Genomic DNA, 20,524 nt, shown 5'->3' with positions numbered 1-20,524 from the left:
GGTTCAAGCAATTCTGCCTCAGCCTCCAGAATAGCTGGGACCACAGGCGTGCACCGCCACCCCCGGCTAATTTTTTGTATTTTAGTAGAGATGAGGTTTCACTGTGTTGTCCAGGCAGGTCTTGAACTCCTGAGCTCAGGCAATCCACCTGTCCCGGCCTCCCAAAGTGTTGGGATTACAGGCATGAGCCATCGCACCTGGCCCAGAGGAGATATTTAATGAAAAGGAGTAATCATTAGATCGGCAGATTTTTAGAAGGAAGGAGGGCATCGAATGTGTTCTTGGATATTGGACACAATAAGAAATATTGAGTTAAAAGTCTGAAGGAATTGGCAGATACACTGTTACTGGTAAACACTTTGTAGAAGAAAATAATGAATGAGACTTTCTTTTGAGATTTTCTTAGCCTCTTAGTTGTTCCCAGTTAGAGCCTCATAATTTTCCTTTTCATGACTATAAAGATAATAATAAAATCAGTAATAAAATGAATATTTCATATGTTAACCTGTTCCTTTATGATAATGTCCTGTTTAACAGTTAACAGTGTGTTTTTGTGGTGATGGGGACAATAGTGTTTTTATTCATAAGTTGGTAAAAGCACAAGTCTTTAAACGGTGGTAAGCAAAGAAAGAAATTATAAAACATGATTAGTTGTATTATACATTGTTTTGGTTGTTGGAAAAACTATACATTTAGAGAATCATTATGAAGCTGAACATCAGCTATATTGCTGGAGTGATACTGTTTCAGTGGTTTCTTGACCTTTTTGTTGTTGTTAAACACAGACCAACTACAGTTGAAAACATAAAAAGGATTGATGGTGTTTCTGAAGGCAAAGCTGCCATGTTGGCCCCTCTGTTGGAAGTCATCAAACATTTCTGCCAAACAAATAGTGTTCAGGTAAAATACTGTGGTTTGCAGGAGCTCTTAGAGAATAAGCATTTTTTGTAACCATTTCAAAAGTACCCTTCAGAAGCAACATTTTCTCACTTTCTTTGCATTTCCATACTGGACACTTAGAAAATGAATTTAGATTGTTTTTACAGTCAATCTGTCGTAAAAACATGTCAGTTATCTACTTTTAAAGATGATACTAAAAAGTAGTTGTCCAGGCTGCTGATGTCTTTCTATTTCATTGGGAGGTTTTGTTTTTAAATTGGAAACATTATTTTAGGTTGATAAATTATAATTTTACATTCAAATATGGTAGTTGGAAATTAAAGCTGGAAAGTTATCCTTGCTATGAGTTGGTCAGGAGCTCAGCCACTTGCTTTTGGTTTAGCATATTCTCTAATCTCCCTCCCCTTCCAGTAATGCTGTCTTTTGATAGTACATGGATTTCATATTATTCTCTTCAGTTTTAATAGTGTTTCCTTCATATCCTTTTATTATTGCCTGTTCTGCCATAAGTGACCATTTCCAGAAAGATCATTTGGGATTTTCTCTAAACTCCACGTAGCAGACTCTATGATGTATACTCTGCAGAAGGTGAGGCAGTGGGGAATAGAGGGCAGACTACTGGACTTGGAGTCTCAGAATCAGGACTTTAATTCTTCCTTACAGTTGTTCACCTGGTGAACCTGAACATATCCTTTGATTTCCTTGGGTCTCCATTTCCTCAGCTACACAATGGAAATGACATTTCCTCCCCCACATCCGGGAAACAACAGATGACATTAGAAAAATAGAAGACATGGGATAAGTATAAAACATTGAAAGAGTTAAATACATTCAAGACAATATTAAGGGATTATTTTTTACTTCCAAGAAGCTCCTGGAAGCTTTGGGCAGGCACAGTTGGATCCTACTTTAGAAAAATCTTTCTCTAACTATAAGTAGAAAACCCTTCTGCTTTTTGAATGTAGCATTTCCCTCTTTTGATATAGAATATCTTTGGCAACTTTAAATTTTCTTTTTCATACTGTTATATAAGACATCATGTGAAAATTCTTATTTCTTACTGAGTTTTTGGAAATAAAATGATAATGTCTTAATGGTTTGGGAAGAATATCATACCTACCAGTGGTGATTGAGTAAGTTCCCTCTCTTTGGACACTTGACAGTAGTATCTTCTTTCATGATTAGTGATATTATTGAATAATGAATGAATGATTTCTCCTAACTCCCCTTCAGGAGAGGAAACTGAAGTAGGGGAAAAGGTAAATTCCTCAAGGGATGGGTATAAAACCTTTATGAACCTTCTGGATAGAGAAGATGACTGCTAATTTCTGTGATTAGAAATTATACTTGGGTTATTCTGCAAATTGAAATCATTTATTTTTTGAAATGTCAATTTTAATGTTTATTAAGCAAGTTTTGTTATTCATGAGTTTCATTAGCCTTTAATATATTTTTTAAATTTTGAAGTAAAATTTCTTGCTGTCACAATACACATTAAAAATTACAAATATGACACATATATTAAGCGCATTAAGATGTCCATTTAGGAAAAATATGCTAAAATATTTTTATATAAATACATTTTTTTGAGAATTTTGAGAATTTATGGAACAAAGTAATGATACAATCCACAAATGTACAATTAAAGGGTTTAGGGATATCCAAAATACTTGGCAAAGTAATCTGAAATAATACTCTTAGGAAGGAAGGGCTACAATGTGATTCTAGTAAACAAAAATCTAATCAAATCATACTCTAGTCCCAGCTACTCGGGAAGGTGAAGCAGGAGAATGGCATGAAGCCGGGAGGCGGAGATTACAGTGAGCCGAGATTGCGCCACTGCACTCCAGCCTGGGTGACAGAGTGAGATTCCGTGTCAAAAAAAATAAAAAAGACTGTATGAACATATATGGCATAAATATGTACAAATATTATTTATTTAAAAAAAATCCAGGGGTAAGGGCAGAGTAGTTAGAAAATACCTGAGGGTGTTCATGAAATAAGATTGGCTATGAATGACAGTTGCTGAAACTGGGTGATGTCCATCTTACTCTCTCGACTTGTGTTATATGTTTGATATATCCCACAATAAACCTTAAAAAAAAAGATGAATGGTCAGTTATAGGAAGATATAATAGAAAAGACAATAAGGACAAAAGTTGGCAAAGCTTACCTAAGCACTCTTTAGATAAAAAGACATTTTCGCTAACTAGATTTGAATATTATAGTTTGATTGGCAAGGAGAATGCCTCAACTTAATCTTTGTTAAGAGACTACTTAAGGCACTATCAGAAGTTCCCTTATGGCGAGGTGCAATCCCTTGTGCCTGTAATTCCAGCACTTTGGCAGGCCAAGGCAGGCAGGCTGCCTGAGGCCAGGAGTTAGAAAACAACCTGGGCAACATGGCGAGACCCCACCTCTACAAAAACAATTTTTTAAAATTAGCCAGGCATGGTGGTGTTATCCTGTAATCCCAGCTACTTAGGATGCTTAGGCAGGAGGATTGCTTGAGCCCGGGGATTTGAGGCTGCAGTGAGCCATCATTGTGCCACAATACTCCAACTTGAGTGATAGGAAAAAAAAAAAGGTGTCTTTGTTATATTCTCAAACTTTCAGGTGAGCTGGCTTCCTATATAACTCTTCTATAGGACAGAACATACTGGTTGGGGCAAGTGAAACTGTCCAGTTATATGGCTCATAAGTTAATGAATTTGTTTTCTAGTGTATACACTGATATTTATACACACATACACATAAAACCAAGTTCAACAGATGGGTAGTGCAACTCTACTCCCCAAAACCCAACTACCCTGTAATAAGACACATTAGACTTTTGAGATTGCATGGATGAGGACTGAAATGCTGGCCTAGACCATGGCGTTGCCATAGTGGGGTGACCAGTCTGAAGAGCCAACAATGCTTCCTCAGTAAATACATATTTTGTCTTGATAGGATTTCTACAGATTGCAAAATGCAGCTATTCTGAAACTGTAAAAGAGAAACAGAAGCATGTAACACCTGGGAGAGTTTTATTAGACCCACCATATGCTCAGAACATGAAATCTCCGCTGCTAGGGTTATTTGATTGAAACTGTCTTTTGTGTTGATGTGAGAGTTTAGCTCTGAGATTCTTCCCCATGTAAAATGTAATCCCCCAAAAGGTTTGGCAAGCACGTTTTATTGCCTTGGGTCAGATAATTCAAATTCTAACATTAGACATCATCTATATAGCATGTAAAAAGTAAAAGAGAAATATTTATGTTTCTCACCAAACAGTAAATTAATACTCAACTAATAAATTTCTTAAACTCCCTAATAACAGAGTATGGAAACAAAAAATGAACTTCTTTCCAAAAGAAAAGTTCATAGATACGTTTCCTCATATATGTATACATAATATAGTAGACCACATGATAAATAACCTTATAAAAATGATACCAATAGCATTCATCAAGAGACGAGGCACTTCTTTAAATTATTAATTTAGTTTGTTACAGGTTTTATTATGGCTATAGTATGTTGTTTTAATCTACCTTTTATGTGTAGTTAAAAAAAAAAGTTGTCCATCTCTTTACCTTTATTTCAGCCTTTAAAAAGATTCCATTATTTTTTCATTAATCTTGTTTTTCAGTCGTTCCCCATTTTTTCTTTTAAACATTTCTTAAGGAACCATATTTAAGATTTTATAGAATACTTAGATTTCTAGTTGGGGTGTATCATTTAGAATTAGATATGCAGAGAGAGTGTTATGATATATTTCCTTATGATGTATTAGTGGTTATAGTACCTAAAATTGAATAGTGATTCTGTTTGTTTGTTCGTTCGTTTGTTCATTCATTCATTCATTCATTCATTCATTCATTCATTCAATATTCACTTCCAGGGATTGGGGACTTACTTAAATACAGAGTGGTTCCCATTATACTTCCTTTTTTAGTCCTGCTTATTGGTTAAAGAGAAGACTAGGAAATGTTTGTTATTACAAATATTTTGTTAAAAATTAAATTTGTGTGCTCTAGCATTGTTTTACTTTTTTAAATCAATACGTTAAAAATCCAACTTCTTTTTGAGCTCCCTATAAAAAGGGAATTATTTGTTGCTTATAGGTTTAACTTGTGTTTATTTTTTTCTTAATGGCTAATGATCATATTTATATTCTATTGTTATATTGATATTATTGATCATTTGTGCTACATTTAAAATTCTGTAGACAGACCTCTTTTCAAGTACAGAACCTCAAGAAGAACAGAAGATGAGTCTGGTAGCAAAAAATAAAATATGCACACTTTCACAGTCTGTGGCCATCACATACTCTTTATTCCAAGAAAAGAAGATGCCTTTGGTAAGTGTGACTTTCAAGTTACAGGGAATTTTTTTAGTTTATTTAAACTTGTGTTTTATCAGCTGTTTAGTATTAAAGTTCTGACTTGGGATAATTTCCTCCAACTCTACAATAAATCTCAGTTTAATTTTAAAAGAGAACGTTTTCTTTTTCTGTTAAGCCTCCCTGTTAAGTAATAGCAGCAAGTTTAGTTTGGCCATGAATATCTTCTAGAGGTTGTATCGGGGTACTGATAAACACATTTATAGCTCAGGGATACTGCCTCAGCCATATTTTAAAATGGGACTAATAGTTTAAAAACTATAAATATTCACAGTGTTAAGAAACAACCTCAAGATGCATTAAGAAACAGGAAGGTGCAAAACAGTGAGAAAAACAAACGTAAATGTATGTGTGTGCATATGCATGCTTATATAGTCACATATTCTTGTATGTGTACAAAAAATACATACTGGATCTCTGGAAGCATAGCCAAACAACTGGAAATATGTTTTTAAAAACTTGCTTTTCATTCTCTCTCTTCTAGTACTGTTTTGATGCTCTTTGAAAACAATCTAATTGCTGTAACAAATGACCATATGTAGGCCGGGTGTGGTGGCTCATGCCTGTAATCCCAGCACTTTGGGAGGCTGAGGCAAGCAGATCGTTTGAGGTCAGGGAATTGAGACCAGCTGGACAACATAGGGAGACCCTGTCTCTACTAAAAATACAAAAATTAGCCAGGCGTAGTGACACGTGCCTGTAATCCCAGATACTTAGGAGGCTGAGACACGGGAATCGCATGAATCCAGGAGGCAGAGGTTGCAAGGTTGCAGTGAGCTGAGATTGCGCCACTGCATTCCATCCTGGGCGACCAAACAAGCCTTGGTCTCCAAAAAAAAAAAAAAAAAAGACCATATGTAATGTTTCTTCATTGATCTAAGATAAATCTTTAAGGCTGTTGAGGTTTTTTTGTATACAAAATGGAGAGTAAGTTTTTAATGGAATGTGACAAAATGAGACTTACAGGTAAGTTTAATTTGAATTCTCATCCTCTTGACATTTAGTTGATTTGTAACAACAGATATGGTCCAATGCCTGCTTTTCTATTGTCTCTGGTTCCATCCACTAGTGCCTGTATCACACACCTTTTGTTCAGGTTTTATCATTTAAAATAAATAAGAATAAACAGTCCATAACTTATCTTACTTACTGAATAAATGTTTTAATTTGACAGTCATGTTTCTTAAAGTTCCTTACAAAAACCATTGCCCAAGAAACCAAATAATTCCATTATACTATTTTTGAAATAGAACACATAATGGGAATTTTAAGTTCAATTTCTTATGTAAATAATAACTTCTATGTACATGTTAAAAATGCCTGTATATACCTAATTTGACCATGTATGTATAGTAGAAATGAAAACAGTTACTAAGAAAATTTGGTATTGGCTCCAAATTTTCCGAATAAAGTGTATTCTAATGCTCAGTTGTAATACAGGGTTTCATGTATTAGTGTGTGTATTCATGGTTAAAAATGTGAAGACTGTTATATCTTCATTTGTGGCTTTTGGTATTATTTGGTTGTATTTTATTGTGTGATATGGTGGTATAATTATTCTTACCTCCCAGGAGTCTGAGAGAGTCTTGCCAGTTAACCGCAGAATTAAACATGCTTAGGACTAATTAATCAGGAGCAATACTACAATTAGTTGGAGGTAATTTGAAACCTGCTATCAAATAACCCTGATGTTATGCACACATGGTGCACACTTTTCTAGTAGACATTTAATGAAAGTAATTTAAAACCTCCCTTTGAAGGATGAAAAACTTTGCCTTAAATGCTGTATTCTGTGAAAGTGTCAACATTCATGCAAATACAGTCTAAATTCAGACTTTGAAAATGTATTGAAAGAGAGGATCATGAAATAAGTTAGAGCTGAGTGACTAAGCTTTCTGGGTGTTTAAAAGAATGTTTTACCTAATAAGTATCTGAAATGTATTTGCAGCCACATTTGTTTAAAGAACCATATAAATATGTAGCACTGTTCATGTGAAGTTCAATGGTAGGAAAATGCTGACACCCCTTGTGGAACTGTGGTTATTATTATTTTATGAATAGAGCCAATTTCAAACACCTATTAGAGTCTTCTCAGGAACCTTTTATAGAATGCATCTGGAGCCTTATGTTATCGCTAAGCATTTTAGGATTTGTCTTCTTGGAAATTCGTGTAACCAAACCATCACGTGTTATTTCAAGTGTATAGAGTATTGGGTTACAGTTTACTGTGTTTTCAGAAGGTCGTAACAACTGTTAGACTTACAGAGAATGACTTCTCTGCCACTAATGGTTTTCTAAAGTGAATAGAGAGGGACGAGGATTGAATTCTTCGATAAAGCTGGGTGATTTTGTTTTATTCAAAACAGTTTAATAAGTATAAAAAGTAGAACCTATAGAGAGCTATAATGGGGGTAGTTTTAAAGAAATTCTGAAAATGAAAAGTTTAAGTAAAGGTTTAGTTCATTGTTTATTTCACACTGAGCATTTACTACCTGAATGTTTTGGACATTTTCTTTCCATGAGTAGAGTGGACACTTTTAAAATTCACTGGGTTCTTTTGCTGTTCTTTCTCTAGAAGAGCATAGCTGAGAGCAGGATTCTGCCTCTCATGACGATTGGCATGCACTTATCCCAAGCGGTGAAAGCTGGCTGCCCCCTTGATTTGGAGCGAGCAGGCCTGACTCCAGAGGTTCAGAAGATTATTGCTGATGTTATCCGAAACCCTCCCGTCAACTCAGGTGAGAAGCATGGCCTGCCTCTGCACCCTTAATGACTTGACGAAGTAAACAAGCAATCTACTAATATTTTTCACTTTTAACAGCACTAATCCTTTATGCTATTATGAAAACCTTTTGTGATTCTTTTTCTTGTTTTAGGAAAACAGTCTTTCTTCCCATTATCACTCAGAGGAAAATATACTGAGAAATTCTTTTGTTTTGTTTGTTTTTTTGAGACAGAGTCTTGCTCTGTTGCCTAGGCTAGAGTGCAGTGGCGTGATCTTGGCTCACTGCAACCTCCACCTCCTGGGTTCAAGCGATTCTCTTGCCTCAGCCTCCTGAATAGCTGGGACTACAGGCGCATGCCACCATGCCTAGCTATTTTTGTATCTTTTGATAGAGTCAGGGTTTTCCATGTTGGCCAGGCAGATCTCGAACTCCTGACCTCAGATGATCCGCCCACCTCAGCCTCCCAAAGTGCTGGGATTACAGGTGTGAGCCATGGCACCTGGCCAATACACTGAGAAATTTTTATTTTCCTTTTCAGCTTAAGGTTACACCTTCCCTGCCATCCAAAACAGTGCTTTCATTTTTTCTAATTTCTACCTCATCACTTGCAAAAACCATATTTTTCTCCACATTCATTCCCAGTAGCTTCCTGACTCCTAGTTCTTCCCTAAACCTTTCTGAGTCCTTGTCATTGGTTTCACTTGAGTAGCCTTTCTAATCAACACAGTCATTGGTGTCAGTTACTGTGACATGGAAGGGACAGACCAAGTTCTGTGGGCTGCTGTGTAGAAGGATTTCCTGTCACTTTGCTGCAGAACCTCAGCTGTGCTGCAGAGAGCAAGCCCCTTTGCTTGCCTTGTAGAAATATTTTAAATTATTATCTTTTTTTTTTTTTTTGGTAACAGAAATAAATAGGAGATACGTTAGAGGATTTTCTCTCCTAGATGTGTAAATACAAACTTGGGGTCTTATAACTCAATAAATCTGATAAATTTCTTTAGACTGTTAGGATAGAGCAGTGGCCATCCCAAAAGCCTCATCTCCAAAGCTGCAGTGCAGATACTTTTTACTACCTTGAAGTTTCTCCCACTTGTGAACAACTTGTGAATAATTCCCCCTGAGAATTTGGAAAATCACTCTCTGAAAGCACAGTCAATACTGTGCTTAAATAGATCTGAGCAAAAATAAGTCACTTAGAAGACAGGATTATTTCTAGGCTTGAGCATGACTTGACTGAAGGTCTAAAGAATGAACACCTCCTTCACTTCCATTGATCACGGTGGATGCACAGGGAAAGGAAAGACACGGAGGCAAGTTGGAGTAGTGCTCATCTAAGTTCCAGGGATGCGGGGGAGTGGCCAGGGGACTTCAAGTATAGTACATAAATAACCTGTTTATAAGTTATGTCAATGTCATGTTTGAAATAGAAAACCAAATACTGCATGTTCTTTCTTATAAGCAGGAGCTAAAGTTGGTGCATATGGATATAAAAATGAGAACAGGCTGGGTGTGGTGGCTTGTGTCATAATCCCAGCACTTCGGGATACCTAGATGGAAGGATTCCTCGAGCTCAGGAGTTCAAGACCAGCCTGAGCAACATAGTGTGACCCCCATCTCTACAAAAAATAAGAAAATTAGCCAGACGTGGTGGCGTATACCTATAGTCCCAGCTACTTGGGAGACTGAGGCAGGAGGAGTGCTTGAGCTCAGGAGTTTGAGGTTACAATGAACTGTGATCATGCCACTGCGCTCCAGCGTGAGTGACAGAGTGAGAACCTGTCTCAAAAAGAAAAAAAAAAAAAAAAGTAACAGTAGACACTGGGGACTACTGAGGGGAGGGAAGGAACAATGGTTGAAAAGGTGGGAAGGGACAGTGGTTGAAAAACTGCATGTTGGGTACTATGCTCACTATCTGGGTGATGGGATCAATTGTACCTCAAACCTCAGCATCCTGCAAATGTAACAAACGAATGTAACAAACCTGTTATACGAATGTAACAAACCTGCCCATGTACTACCTGAATCTAAAGTAAAAGTTATAATTTTAAAAAATTATGATAAAATCAGAAAATAAAGGTCTGAGATGGAAAATTAAAAGACCAAAGCCACCCATAAGCACAATAAATCCCTTCCCCCCAAAAATTATATATATAAAAAAGATATTGCGCCAGGCGTGGTGGTTCACACCTGTAATCCCAGCACTTTGGGAGGCTGAGACGGGCAGATGACTTGAGGTCAGGAGTTCAAGACCAGCCTGGCCAACATGAAACCCTGTCTCTACTAAAAATACAAAAATTAGCCAGCAGTGTTGGCACGTGCCTGTAATCCCAGCTACTCAGGAGACTGAGGCAGGAGAATCGCTTGAACCAGGGAGGCGGAGGTTGCAGTGAGCCAAGATCGTGCCACTGCACTTCAGCCTGAGTGACAGAGTGAGACTCTCTCAAAAAAAAAAAAAAAAGATCTTGCACCCTGACAAGTTCTAGTTTGTGCAGGAATGCTAGAATGACTCAAGATTGGAAAAATCTTTAAATGTTACCACAATAAGGGTAAAAGGAGAAAAATTACCTAATGTCATCTGAACAACAACAAGAAGAAATGAAAGACATTAAAAATTGGGAAAAATTTGTATTTGAGGAATACTCTTAACAACGAATTCTGCTTATATATCACTTCCTAGTTTTCTGATAACTTCCCATGCAGATGTGTATGTAAGGAATGGATGTAGTCATGCTAATCTGAGTATTTATCTATGTGATACTTATGAATTAACCATGTAAGTTAATAAGTTAGCATTTCAGGGTTAAATTAGCCAAATCCTGAGCTAAGCTGTAAAACATCCAAGGTAGGTTAGAGAGGCATCTTATGAGAAAGCTGGCCAACTTTCCTGGTCACCTTCTGATCTTCCTAACTTCAGAAATCAAGGCAGAGAGAGGAAAATAGTAACTACTTTGTAGGATTAGATTTATGGTTGTCGAAACCTCTGTTTCTCCAGTGCAGAATGAGATAGCGTTTTAGAGAAAGCCAAAGACTCAAATGTCTTCTTCATGCTTATAGTCTGGAATTTTTTTTCCTTTAGAAATGTACTGTCTCTCAGGACTTAAAGCAATTTGCGTCTTTCGATGAGATGTTGAGTAGTAGGCTGAGTAGTAGGTTGAGTATTCTCTGAAAGAATTTGTGCAGGCCGGGCACGGTGGCTTACGCCTGTAATCCCAGCACTTTGGGAAGACGAGACAGGCAGGTCACTGAGGTCAAGAGTTAGAGACGAGCCTGACCAACATGGTGAAACCCCGTTTCTACTAAAAATACCAAAATTAGCTGGGCTTGGTGGCACATACCTGTAATCCCAGCTACTTGGGAGGCTGAGGCAGGAGAATCGCTTGAACCCCCCTGGGAGGTGGAGGAGGTTGTAGTGAGCTGAGATTGCCTCATTGTACTACAGTCTGGACAACAGGGTGAGACTCTGTCTCAAAAAAAAAAGAAGAAAAGAATTTGTGTAGTTCCCTCTGCCAACCTTTTTTTTTTTTTTTTCTATTGGCATTTCTGCTATTATTTAGCTGCCTTCTTTATATCCTGAAACTTACAGGTGGTGTTGGTCTAGTCTGTAAGAGCAAAGGCTTTGGTAATAGACAGATCTGTATTTAGACCTTGGCTCTAGCATTTCATTGTTATGTGACCTCCATCAAGTGATCCAATTTCCCTAATCCTCAATTTCCTCATCTCTAAGACAGGGAGAATTAATATTGCCTCTCTTATAGAATTGTGAGAAATATAGTCATGCGTTGCTTGATGATGGGGATGAATTCTGAGAAATGTGTTGTTAGGCGATTTCATCTTATGGGAACCTCACAGAGTGGACTTAATCTTAGATGGTGTAGCCTACGACACATCTAGGCTGTATGGTATAGCTCCTGTCTTCAAATCTGTACAGCATGTGACTTTAGTGAATACTGTAGGCAATTATAACACAGTGGTATTTGTGCATATAAACATAGTGAAACATAGAAAAGGCCCAGTAGAAATACAGTGTAACAGATTTTTTTAAAAAGGCCAGGCATGGTGGCTCACGCTTGTAATCCCAGTACTTTGGGAGGCCGAGGTGGGCGGATCACCTGAGGTCAGGAGTTCAAGACCAGCCTGGCCAACATGGTGAAACCCCGTCTCTACTAAAAATACAAAAATTAGCCAGGCGTGGTGGTAGGTGCCTGTAATCCCAGCTACTTGGGAGGCTGAGGCAGGAGAATTGCTTGAACCCAGGAGGTGGAGGTTGCAGTGAGCCAAGATTGTGCCACTGCACTCCAAACTGGGAGACAGAGTGAGACTCTGTCTCAAAAAAAAGATACAAAAGGGTACATCTGTATAGGGCACTTACGGCGAATGGAGCTTGCACCCTGGGAGTTGCTCTGTGTGAGTCAGTGAGTGAGTGGTGAGTGAATGTGAAGACCTAGGACTGTGCACTGCTGTAGACTTTATAAACCCTGTGCACTTAGGCCACACTCACCCCTCTGATACGAATCTATCTGTATAATGTACCTTCATATGTACCCTTGAAACTAAAATAAAAGTTAAAAAAATTTTCTTCTTTCACCAATAATAAATTAACCTTAGCTTACTGTAATGATTTTTCTTTATGAATTAAAATCTTTTTACTCTTTTGTAATAACACTTAGCTTAAAACACAAACATATTGTACAGCTGTACAAATATATTTTCTTTATATCCTTCTTCTCTAAGCTTTTTTCTGTTTTTGATTTTGTTAAATTCGTTTTTACTTTTTACATTTTTTTTTTTTGTTAAAAACCAAGACACAAACCCACACATTAGACTAGGCCTACATGGGCTCAGGATCATCAGTCTCACTGTCTTCCACCTCCACACCTTGTCCCACCAGAAGGTCTTCAGGGGCAGTCACATGCATGGGGCTGTCATCTCCTATGATAACAATGCCTTCTTCTGGATACCTCCAGAAGGGCCTACTTGTTTTACGATGAACTTCTAAAAAATATTTATAAAGTGTATAATATAGCAAACACATAAACATAGTAACATAGTCATTTATCATTTTTAAGTATTATGTACTGTATATACTAGACTTTTACACAGCGGGCAGCAAAGTGAGTTTGTTTACACCATTACCACCACAAACACATGGGTGATGCTTTGCATTGTGATGTTATGATGGCTATGATGTCACTAGGTGATAGGAACTTTTCAGCTGTGTGATAATCTAATGGATACTTGTTCCTGTTGGCTGCCCATGGTTGACTGAAACATCATTATGTGGTGTATGACTTTAAATTAGATACTGTTCAGAAAGCTTTGGCACACTGGTAATAGCAAATGGTGGTGGTGAATATGATGATGATGATGATGATGACTGAAGACACAGATGGTAAAGTTTTATGGTGTCTTAAATATACCCTTTAAATATGATTATTTTTATAGTTTGTCATTTTTAATAGGCACTTAAGAATACATGAACTTAATAAGTATATAAGAAAGAATGTTCCCCAATATGTATTTTATAGAGACATACAATTTAAGAACTCAAACCGGTTGTAATGGTGTGTGTGTGTGTGTGTGTGCACGCACGCATGTGTGCTCATTCGCACTAAAAAATTCTTGGGCATATATTCCTGAATGTCCTAAATGGACATTCTAACATCACTTCATTATGGGCAGAGGGAAATGGTAAAGGAAAATTTCATATTATATTATTCAGCCACGTATTGACAACATCTGTTTTATTTGCCCACGGTAAAGAATTGAAGCACTGTTAATTTGCTTTCTAAATCATGTAGGCACAAAGTTATGGAACTTTAGATTTAGAAATGAAATTGGAAACCATTACGCTTTCCCTTTCCTATCCCACCCTGTTTTGGAGATAAGGAATGTGAGGCCTAGAGAGTTATAAAACTGTTTTAATACCATGTCTAAGATTAATGACTGAACAAGTTTCTCTTTTTACTCATGTTAAAGTTGTATTGCCAGTTAACTTAAAGGAAAGAAATACGCAATTTCTAATCCTGATATAGGATATGGGTATATAAACTCGATGAGTGAAACAAATTAACTTATTTATAATCAGTTTCATATCTTTATTTATTGAGTGTCTTTACCCCTTACCATATCTAGTACCCTCTACATTCTAAGATTTGCAATTTCCATTTTTGATGTTAGATAACTTTTTAAAGTAAGAAATATTAAAATCAAGCAGAATATAATGGTGAAAAATTCTTAAGATATACTTACTAAAAACTTATTGTTCTGTTAATACACTGTCTGTAGGTTGCACATATAATATGAAAAAGTACGTTTTTGTAGCCTACTTTTAAATCTAGAATAGAGGAGGTTAAGAAGGTTGTGATAACCATTAGCTTTTTTTTTTTTTTTTTTTTTTTTGAGACAAGGTCTCACTCTGTTGCCCAGGCTGGAGTGCAGTGGCACAATCATAGCTTACTACACCCTTGAACTCCTGGACTCAAGCAAGCCTTCCACTTCAGCCTTCCAAGTAGCTGGGACCACACCTGGCTAATTTTCAAATATTTTTTGTAGAGATGGGGTCTCACTACATTGCCCAGCCTAGTCTTGAACCCCTTAGTCTCAAGTGATCCTCCCACCTCAGCCTGCCTAAGTGCTGGGATTACAGGTGTGAGCCACTGAGCCCAGCCCTCTTTTATTTCTTTTGATAGTACACTCAATCATTAAACTATCATTTATGGATGTGAGATTGTGCTTTTGGATTCTTGTTTTTTCTTTATAAAATACCTTTTGTTCTCTTACTGGAGAAAACATTGTTGGATTATAAATGATAATAAGGAATGAGGATATACATACTATAATAATGATTCAGATATGCTATTTTCATATTTTATTTAACTGTAGCCATGCCACAATAATTTAGAGTTTTAAAGAACGAGTTTGATTAAATCTAAACTTTGTACAATCCTGAATTGAGAAGTTTCCTGTATTTTATTATGACACAATCTTTACCTAAAAATAGAGTAATTATGAATTGAGAAAACATAGCTATTAATTTCATACTCTTATTTGTTAAGTAGGTTTTGTCTGGAAAACTGTTCATATTTAAAGGAGCTTTGTACCTTCGTATTCTTTTCGTTTGTCCTTGTTTATATAATTTTAAACTCTGTTTATGGATTTGGGATTCGAACTATGCTTAATAATAAATTAAGGCATTGAATGAGGTACCTAGATAGTATTTTGATTAATTTTATTCTCCCATTCTTAATGTGCATGTAACTGGAAAATTAAGAGTGGCTTCCAAGGGATCTACTACAGAAGTAAGGGTAATATGATCTCTTTGAAAACACTGAAGGCGTGTAGCCAGTGTTGTCATGAATTCTGCGGTAGATATTTTCAGCACTTATTTACATGGGAAGTTAGAGCAGAATGAGATGCACCTGTAAAGCTAAATGCCACTTATTTGCATATGTATAAAATGCAGGATGAATTTACCATAGAAATATAAAGGGTACTTGTAGAAATATATTAGAAAAATATATGAATTTTTAAATTATATCTAGAAATTAACCTTATACATTTAACTTTAAATCATTAATAGTGGTTTAACACCATAAGCGGATGTTTATGCATCATCATTTTATGAACAAAAGACATTCTAATTTTAGAAATAAAGTGATTCAAAAGTGAATGAAATATCTTATTTTTTCTTTTAAAATTAATTTGTTTAGCCCATTACACGATAATAGCTCAAGCTTGTGTGATTTTTCCCTAAAAACTTGGTTTATAAATGTCACATTTATAGTATGAAGAAATTAATCATCCATAGTTTATTTATCTAATTTCTAAATACCCATGGAAGAAAATGAATTTAATGCAATGTAGTGGTATATTACTTGGTTTTGAGTGTGGGAAAATTTATATGGTCTTTCTAAAACAGCACTATCAGTAGAAATATAATGCGAGCTACATATGCAATTTTACATTTTCTAGTAGCCACATTTTAAAAAGTAAATGGATGCAATTTATTTCGATAATATAATTTAGTCTACTATATTTAAAATTTTATCATTTCAACATGTAATCAATCTGAAAATTATTAATGAGATATTTTATGTACTTTTTTCTGTAATAAGCCTTTGTAATCAGGTATGTACTTTATATATACAACATATCTTCTGATGCTAAATTTTAACTGGAAATACTTGATCTGTGTTTAGCTTTTGTAAAATTTACCGTTGAACAAAGTGGACTAATGTGCCCAAGGTGTTCCAAACGTATTTTAAAATTTGAAGACAAATAAAAGGGAACTCAAAGTAAATTTGGATACACACATACAACAGAATACTCCTCAGCCATTAAAAAATGATGAAATAGCAAAATTGGGGGAATTTTGACATTATTAGGATGATATAATGATCAAGGGACAAATACAATTTTAGTTTGGTTGAGAGATAAGATAGTCACGTTGCTGATTTTACTATGTATAGAGGTGATCTTTTCCTTTTTAAGATTTTGAAACTTTAATTAGTTAACCCACTGACCTAGTTTATATTAGCTGCATAACTTTCTCTTCCTGTTTTTTGTTTTATTTTGTTTTGTTTTTTGCTTTTTAAACTGCAGTGTTTTGAGGAGTCTTGGAGTAGCAAGCTAATCTTTAGAAGAAAGGAAAATATAAACCTGAAAACTAATAATTTAAAGAACGTCTTTTCAGTTTGTCATTTGAAAAATACTTGGTTTCTGATCACTGATTTGAGTTGGGTGTCAAATGTTGGATATGTTTTGTAAATTAGGTGAAGGTGAATGGGTAGGTTCTAAACTGCTTGGGTTTACCGCACTCTGGAGCATTGCAGAAAAACGTGATGTTGGAAGGAAGTGCTGAAACATAATTATTGGCTTGCCTATAGGAGGGTGCTACATAATTTTAGAAGGTGTCAAGAAATTGACACAGTCTGAATTAGTTCTGTTGAGTTGCAAAAAAATGTAAAGTTTCTTGATTCTGAAAATAAGAAATATGTTCCCAGAAATCTCATCTAGTTAATGTGCATTTAAAATCATTTATGTCTCTTGTTATTACAGTAATAGCCATTGAAAGAATCCTTTTTATTAGAATCTTATTTACAAGTACGATTAGCTTCTACTTAAAGAATAAATCATTATTATACTTGATCTTAGGCAAAAGGCCAGCAAGTGATCAGAATAAATTATTTTAAGAAAAATCTAATTATAATTGATATTTGGAATTGGAAACACAATTTCCTTTAGAGCAATTCTATGAATGGTTGTTTTGACTCTCATGGCAGCCCACAAAAGACAGTTTGAAACACAATTTATGCGGTGTCAATAGTACTGACCTGACTTTGGACCTTGGAGGCAGGGGCTTCAGGTGATAGTGATACCCGAGTGGAGTTTTTACTTCATTTCCGTTCCGTAAGGCTATAGGCATTTGAAAGAGGAAACTTCTTTGGCAACCCTCCTCCTTCCTTTCTACAGAATATTTCACTATTTCTAGCTGATACGTTTTCTAAAATGTTCTCTGTAATTTATTTTGAAATGGAGTTTTTTTTTTATCTTTTACAGATATGAGTGAAATTAACCAAATCAGAATGTTAGTTCCTGAAAACATTGACACATACCTTATCCACATGGCAATTGCGATCCTTAAACATGGTACTGACAGCAGACTTCAGCCTTCATGTGATGTCAACAAAAGGAGATATTTTCCCAGTTCTGAAGAGATCTCTTCAAGTTCTAAGAGAAGCAAGGAAGAAGTAGGCATCAATACCAAGCTGTTAATTATATAGAGAATTTTCATATAGTGTCAGTTTCTTCAATTTGCATATCCTAGTACTAGAATGCTGTATTTTTTGAACTGTTATGAATTCTGATATGATTACTTTCTCTATGGGCCACATTTCCTTTACTTTTCATAAATATGATCTGAGAAAAGTGATTTTTTAAAAAAAGACAGTAAAAGGGATGTTTAGTCCATCTGTTTAGCTTACTGTGTAGAATGTCAGCTTAAATTTTACCTGTACCTCATATTGACCATATAGCCTGGAAAAATCTTCCTTTTGGATGTATAGTTAATGAATTTAAGCATATGGCAGTTTATGTAGTTAATGAAAGTGAAAACAAATTGTGTTATAAATACCTCCCAGACTGGTTTATTATCATTCTGTCATTCATCATCGTCTGTTACTATGATATGAATATCTGAGGTACAAGAATTACTGTTGCTTATGGCTCTCAGCATTTCCTAGTGCTTTTGCATGATCATAGATAGATTACAAATTTAGTATTATGTTAGATGGTATGTTTTATTAAAATCAAATGCTTCAAAAATAATTGCTCTTTGTATGGCATGAGATAAATAGCAATCAGAGAGTATTATTTAGTAATATGACTCTTAAATAATGGCATAAATTTAAAAATTTGACCTTCGGTATCTTCCAGGTCTAAAATTACATGACTCCATTATAAATGTTTTTGAAATGATTAACTAAAAAATTGTTTAAATTCTTAGTTGGTAAATTCAGTGTGGCAGTAGGTGGTGGTGATTATTTGTATTAGAGAATTAGGAATTACACTTTAGTTCTAAGGTAATCTTTATAGGCTGTTTGGCAATTAAACTGCTATTTTTTTGAATTGCTTAAAAATAAGGGGAGCTGGTCTTTTTAAATTCTGTACTTGAGTTAAATCTGTATATAGAGTCATGTCCTAGATAATCTAATGAAACTTAATTAGTTGGAAATCTTTATATTGTTCATAACTGAACTAGCTGTAAGAGGAACATTAAAGAAAACATATTTTGGGTGGAGGTAATGAAATTTAGCTTCTAATGCTCAGCCTTCTGTTAATGTAATCTATACCAAATGCCTAAGACCCTCTTATTTTTTCCCAGCTTCAACCTGTCAATACAGGAAAAGGTGTAACTTACTATTTTTCCTCAATATAGAAGCACATTTGTAGTAAAATTTTAACTATATATTGCCATTTTTGCATTTCCCCTATTTCAGTAACATTACATGTCAACAAGAGAATGGGGGATATTGTGGGGGTTTGGGTGGGAAGAAATTTTACTAAACTTACTGGATTCTAAAAGGTCTACCTTATTTGGCCCCTTTTTCCCATTTAGGGGAACAACCGTGTTGGGGCTGGGAAGTAGAGGTGAGTGAGTCATCCAAAGCATCTGTCTTCATCAGCCTCCCTTTATGAAAAGCTGATTTCTGTAGAGTGTTGGAGGCCTACTTTCAGAATCTGTCATATGTTAACGTTCATCTTCTCTACTGACCTGATTTATATCCCTTAGTCTGTTTCATTTATAATTATGAGGCTTCTGACAAAGGATAAAGTCATTAGAACAAATTCTTTTTATTAGTTGACGTATTGTTATGTTTACATCTCTTGTGTTTGCTATTAAGATAGAAGCTCAATCATGTCTTTGTTTAACAGAAAGATGATGTCTTGGCATTGATAATTCGGATTCAGTATCCATAGGTACATGGTGGATTCTTTAAATATTTAGTATTCTTTTATTTCTGGAAAGTTTTCTTAAATGATAGTTTTTTAAAAAATGTTCTATAAAGTTTTCTTAAATCATACTTTTTAGTATTTTGTTCCATTACTTTGTATTTCTTCTTCAGGAACTTCTGCTATACATGTATGTTGGATCTTCTTTACCCAGCTTCAATATTTGTCACTTTTCATGCATTCTTTTTATTTCTTCATTTCTCTTTAAATTTTTTTCTTCCTTTTCACCTTCTATTTCTCTTTTAACATAATCAGTTGTATTTATTTCTGTATTCCACATAGCTTTGTATTCACTTATTTTTAAATTATTTTTTAAAGGTTCTGGATTTAAAAATTCTTTGTTTATTTATATAGAGAGATATTATTTTATTTTAGTTTTACCAAAGGAGCAACCTTATTAACTGAAGACTTCTGTCATTTTTTTCTTTTATTTCTGATTCTTTCCTCAGTTTTCCCCCTCAGTTTTCCCCCAGTTTTGAATTTTTCTAATTTTGATTTGTGACATCTTTTTGTGTTTTAGATAATTTTCCTAATGTTTTCTAGTTCATTTTGAAAGAATACAGTTTTATTCTGTATCTAAGCAAGTCTTTCTGGTGTCAAAGATTTGACCTTGATACTTTTCTTTTGCTCGTTTTCATATGAGATTAGTTTTCCTGTACTTTCAAAAGAAGGCATGGTTCAGGATGATTTTCCCAATTTCACATCTGTCTCTAATGTTTTTGTATAATGTCTAAAATATGGAAACTTGGTTTATGAGATCTACTCTGCCATTTTTATCTAGGCTTTGTCTCCCTTTAGTCTCTGTTGTACCTGTCCTGCTTGGTTTTGATTTAACCCCAGTGATTTCTCCTGAATGTGGAGCCTTCTCCTAGAAGGCAGCCTCGGCTAGTCCCAGGGTTCAGAGTAGCCAGCTGCGCTCTTCACCTAAGAGATCACTGTGGATTCGTTGTACTCGCTATTGGCTTGGACAAAAGCTCTCCCATTTTCAGATGCTATTATCAGA

At 35.4% G+C, this 20,524-nt stretch overlaps 1 protein-coding gene across 14 annotated transcripts in view; it reads left to right on the top strand.

Annotated features, from left to right (window-relative positions):
• The window catches only part of WRN (WRN RecQ like helicase), a 139,077-nt gene that overhangs the window by 114,768 nt on the left and 3,785 nt on the right, over positions 1–20,524 (top strand). For 10 of the 14 annotated variants that reach the window (XM_050802422.1, XM_050802412.1, XM_050802413.1 and 7 more), the window contains 4 exons: positions 786–900; positions 5,111–5,242; positions 7,860–8,022; positions 17,569–17,759. In XM_050802422.1, coding sequence (XP_050658379.1) covers positions 786–900; positions 5,111–5,242; positions 7,860–8,022; positions 17,569–17,759 — 601 coding nt within the window. The other 4 variants (XM_050802421.1, XM_050802423.1, XM_050802424.1 and 1 more) reach the window with 4 other exon arrangements.

The sequence above is a fragment of the Macaca thibetana genome, chromosome 8 (assembly GCF_024542745.1).
Source record: "Macaca thibetana thibetana isolate TM-01 chromosome 8, ASM2454274v1, whole genome shotgun sequence".
Lineage (NCBI taxonomy): Eukaryota > Metazoa > Chordata > Mammalia > Primates > Cercopithecidae > Macaca > Macaca thibetana.
The sequence above is the reverse complement of the archived record's forward strand: the minus strand, read 5'-3'. Positions and strand labels throughout refer to the sequence as shown.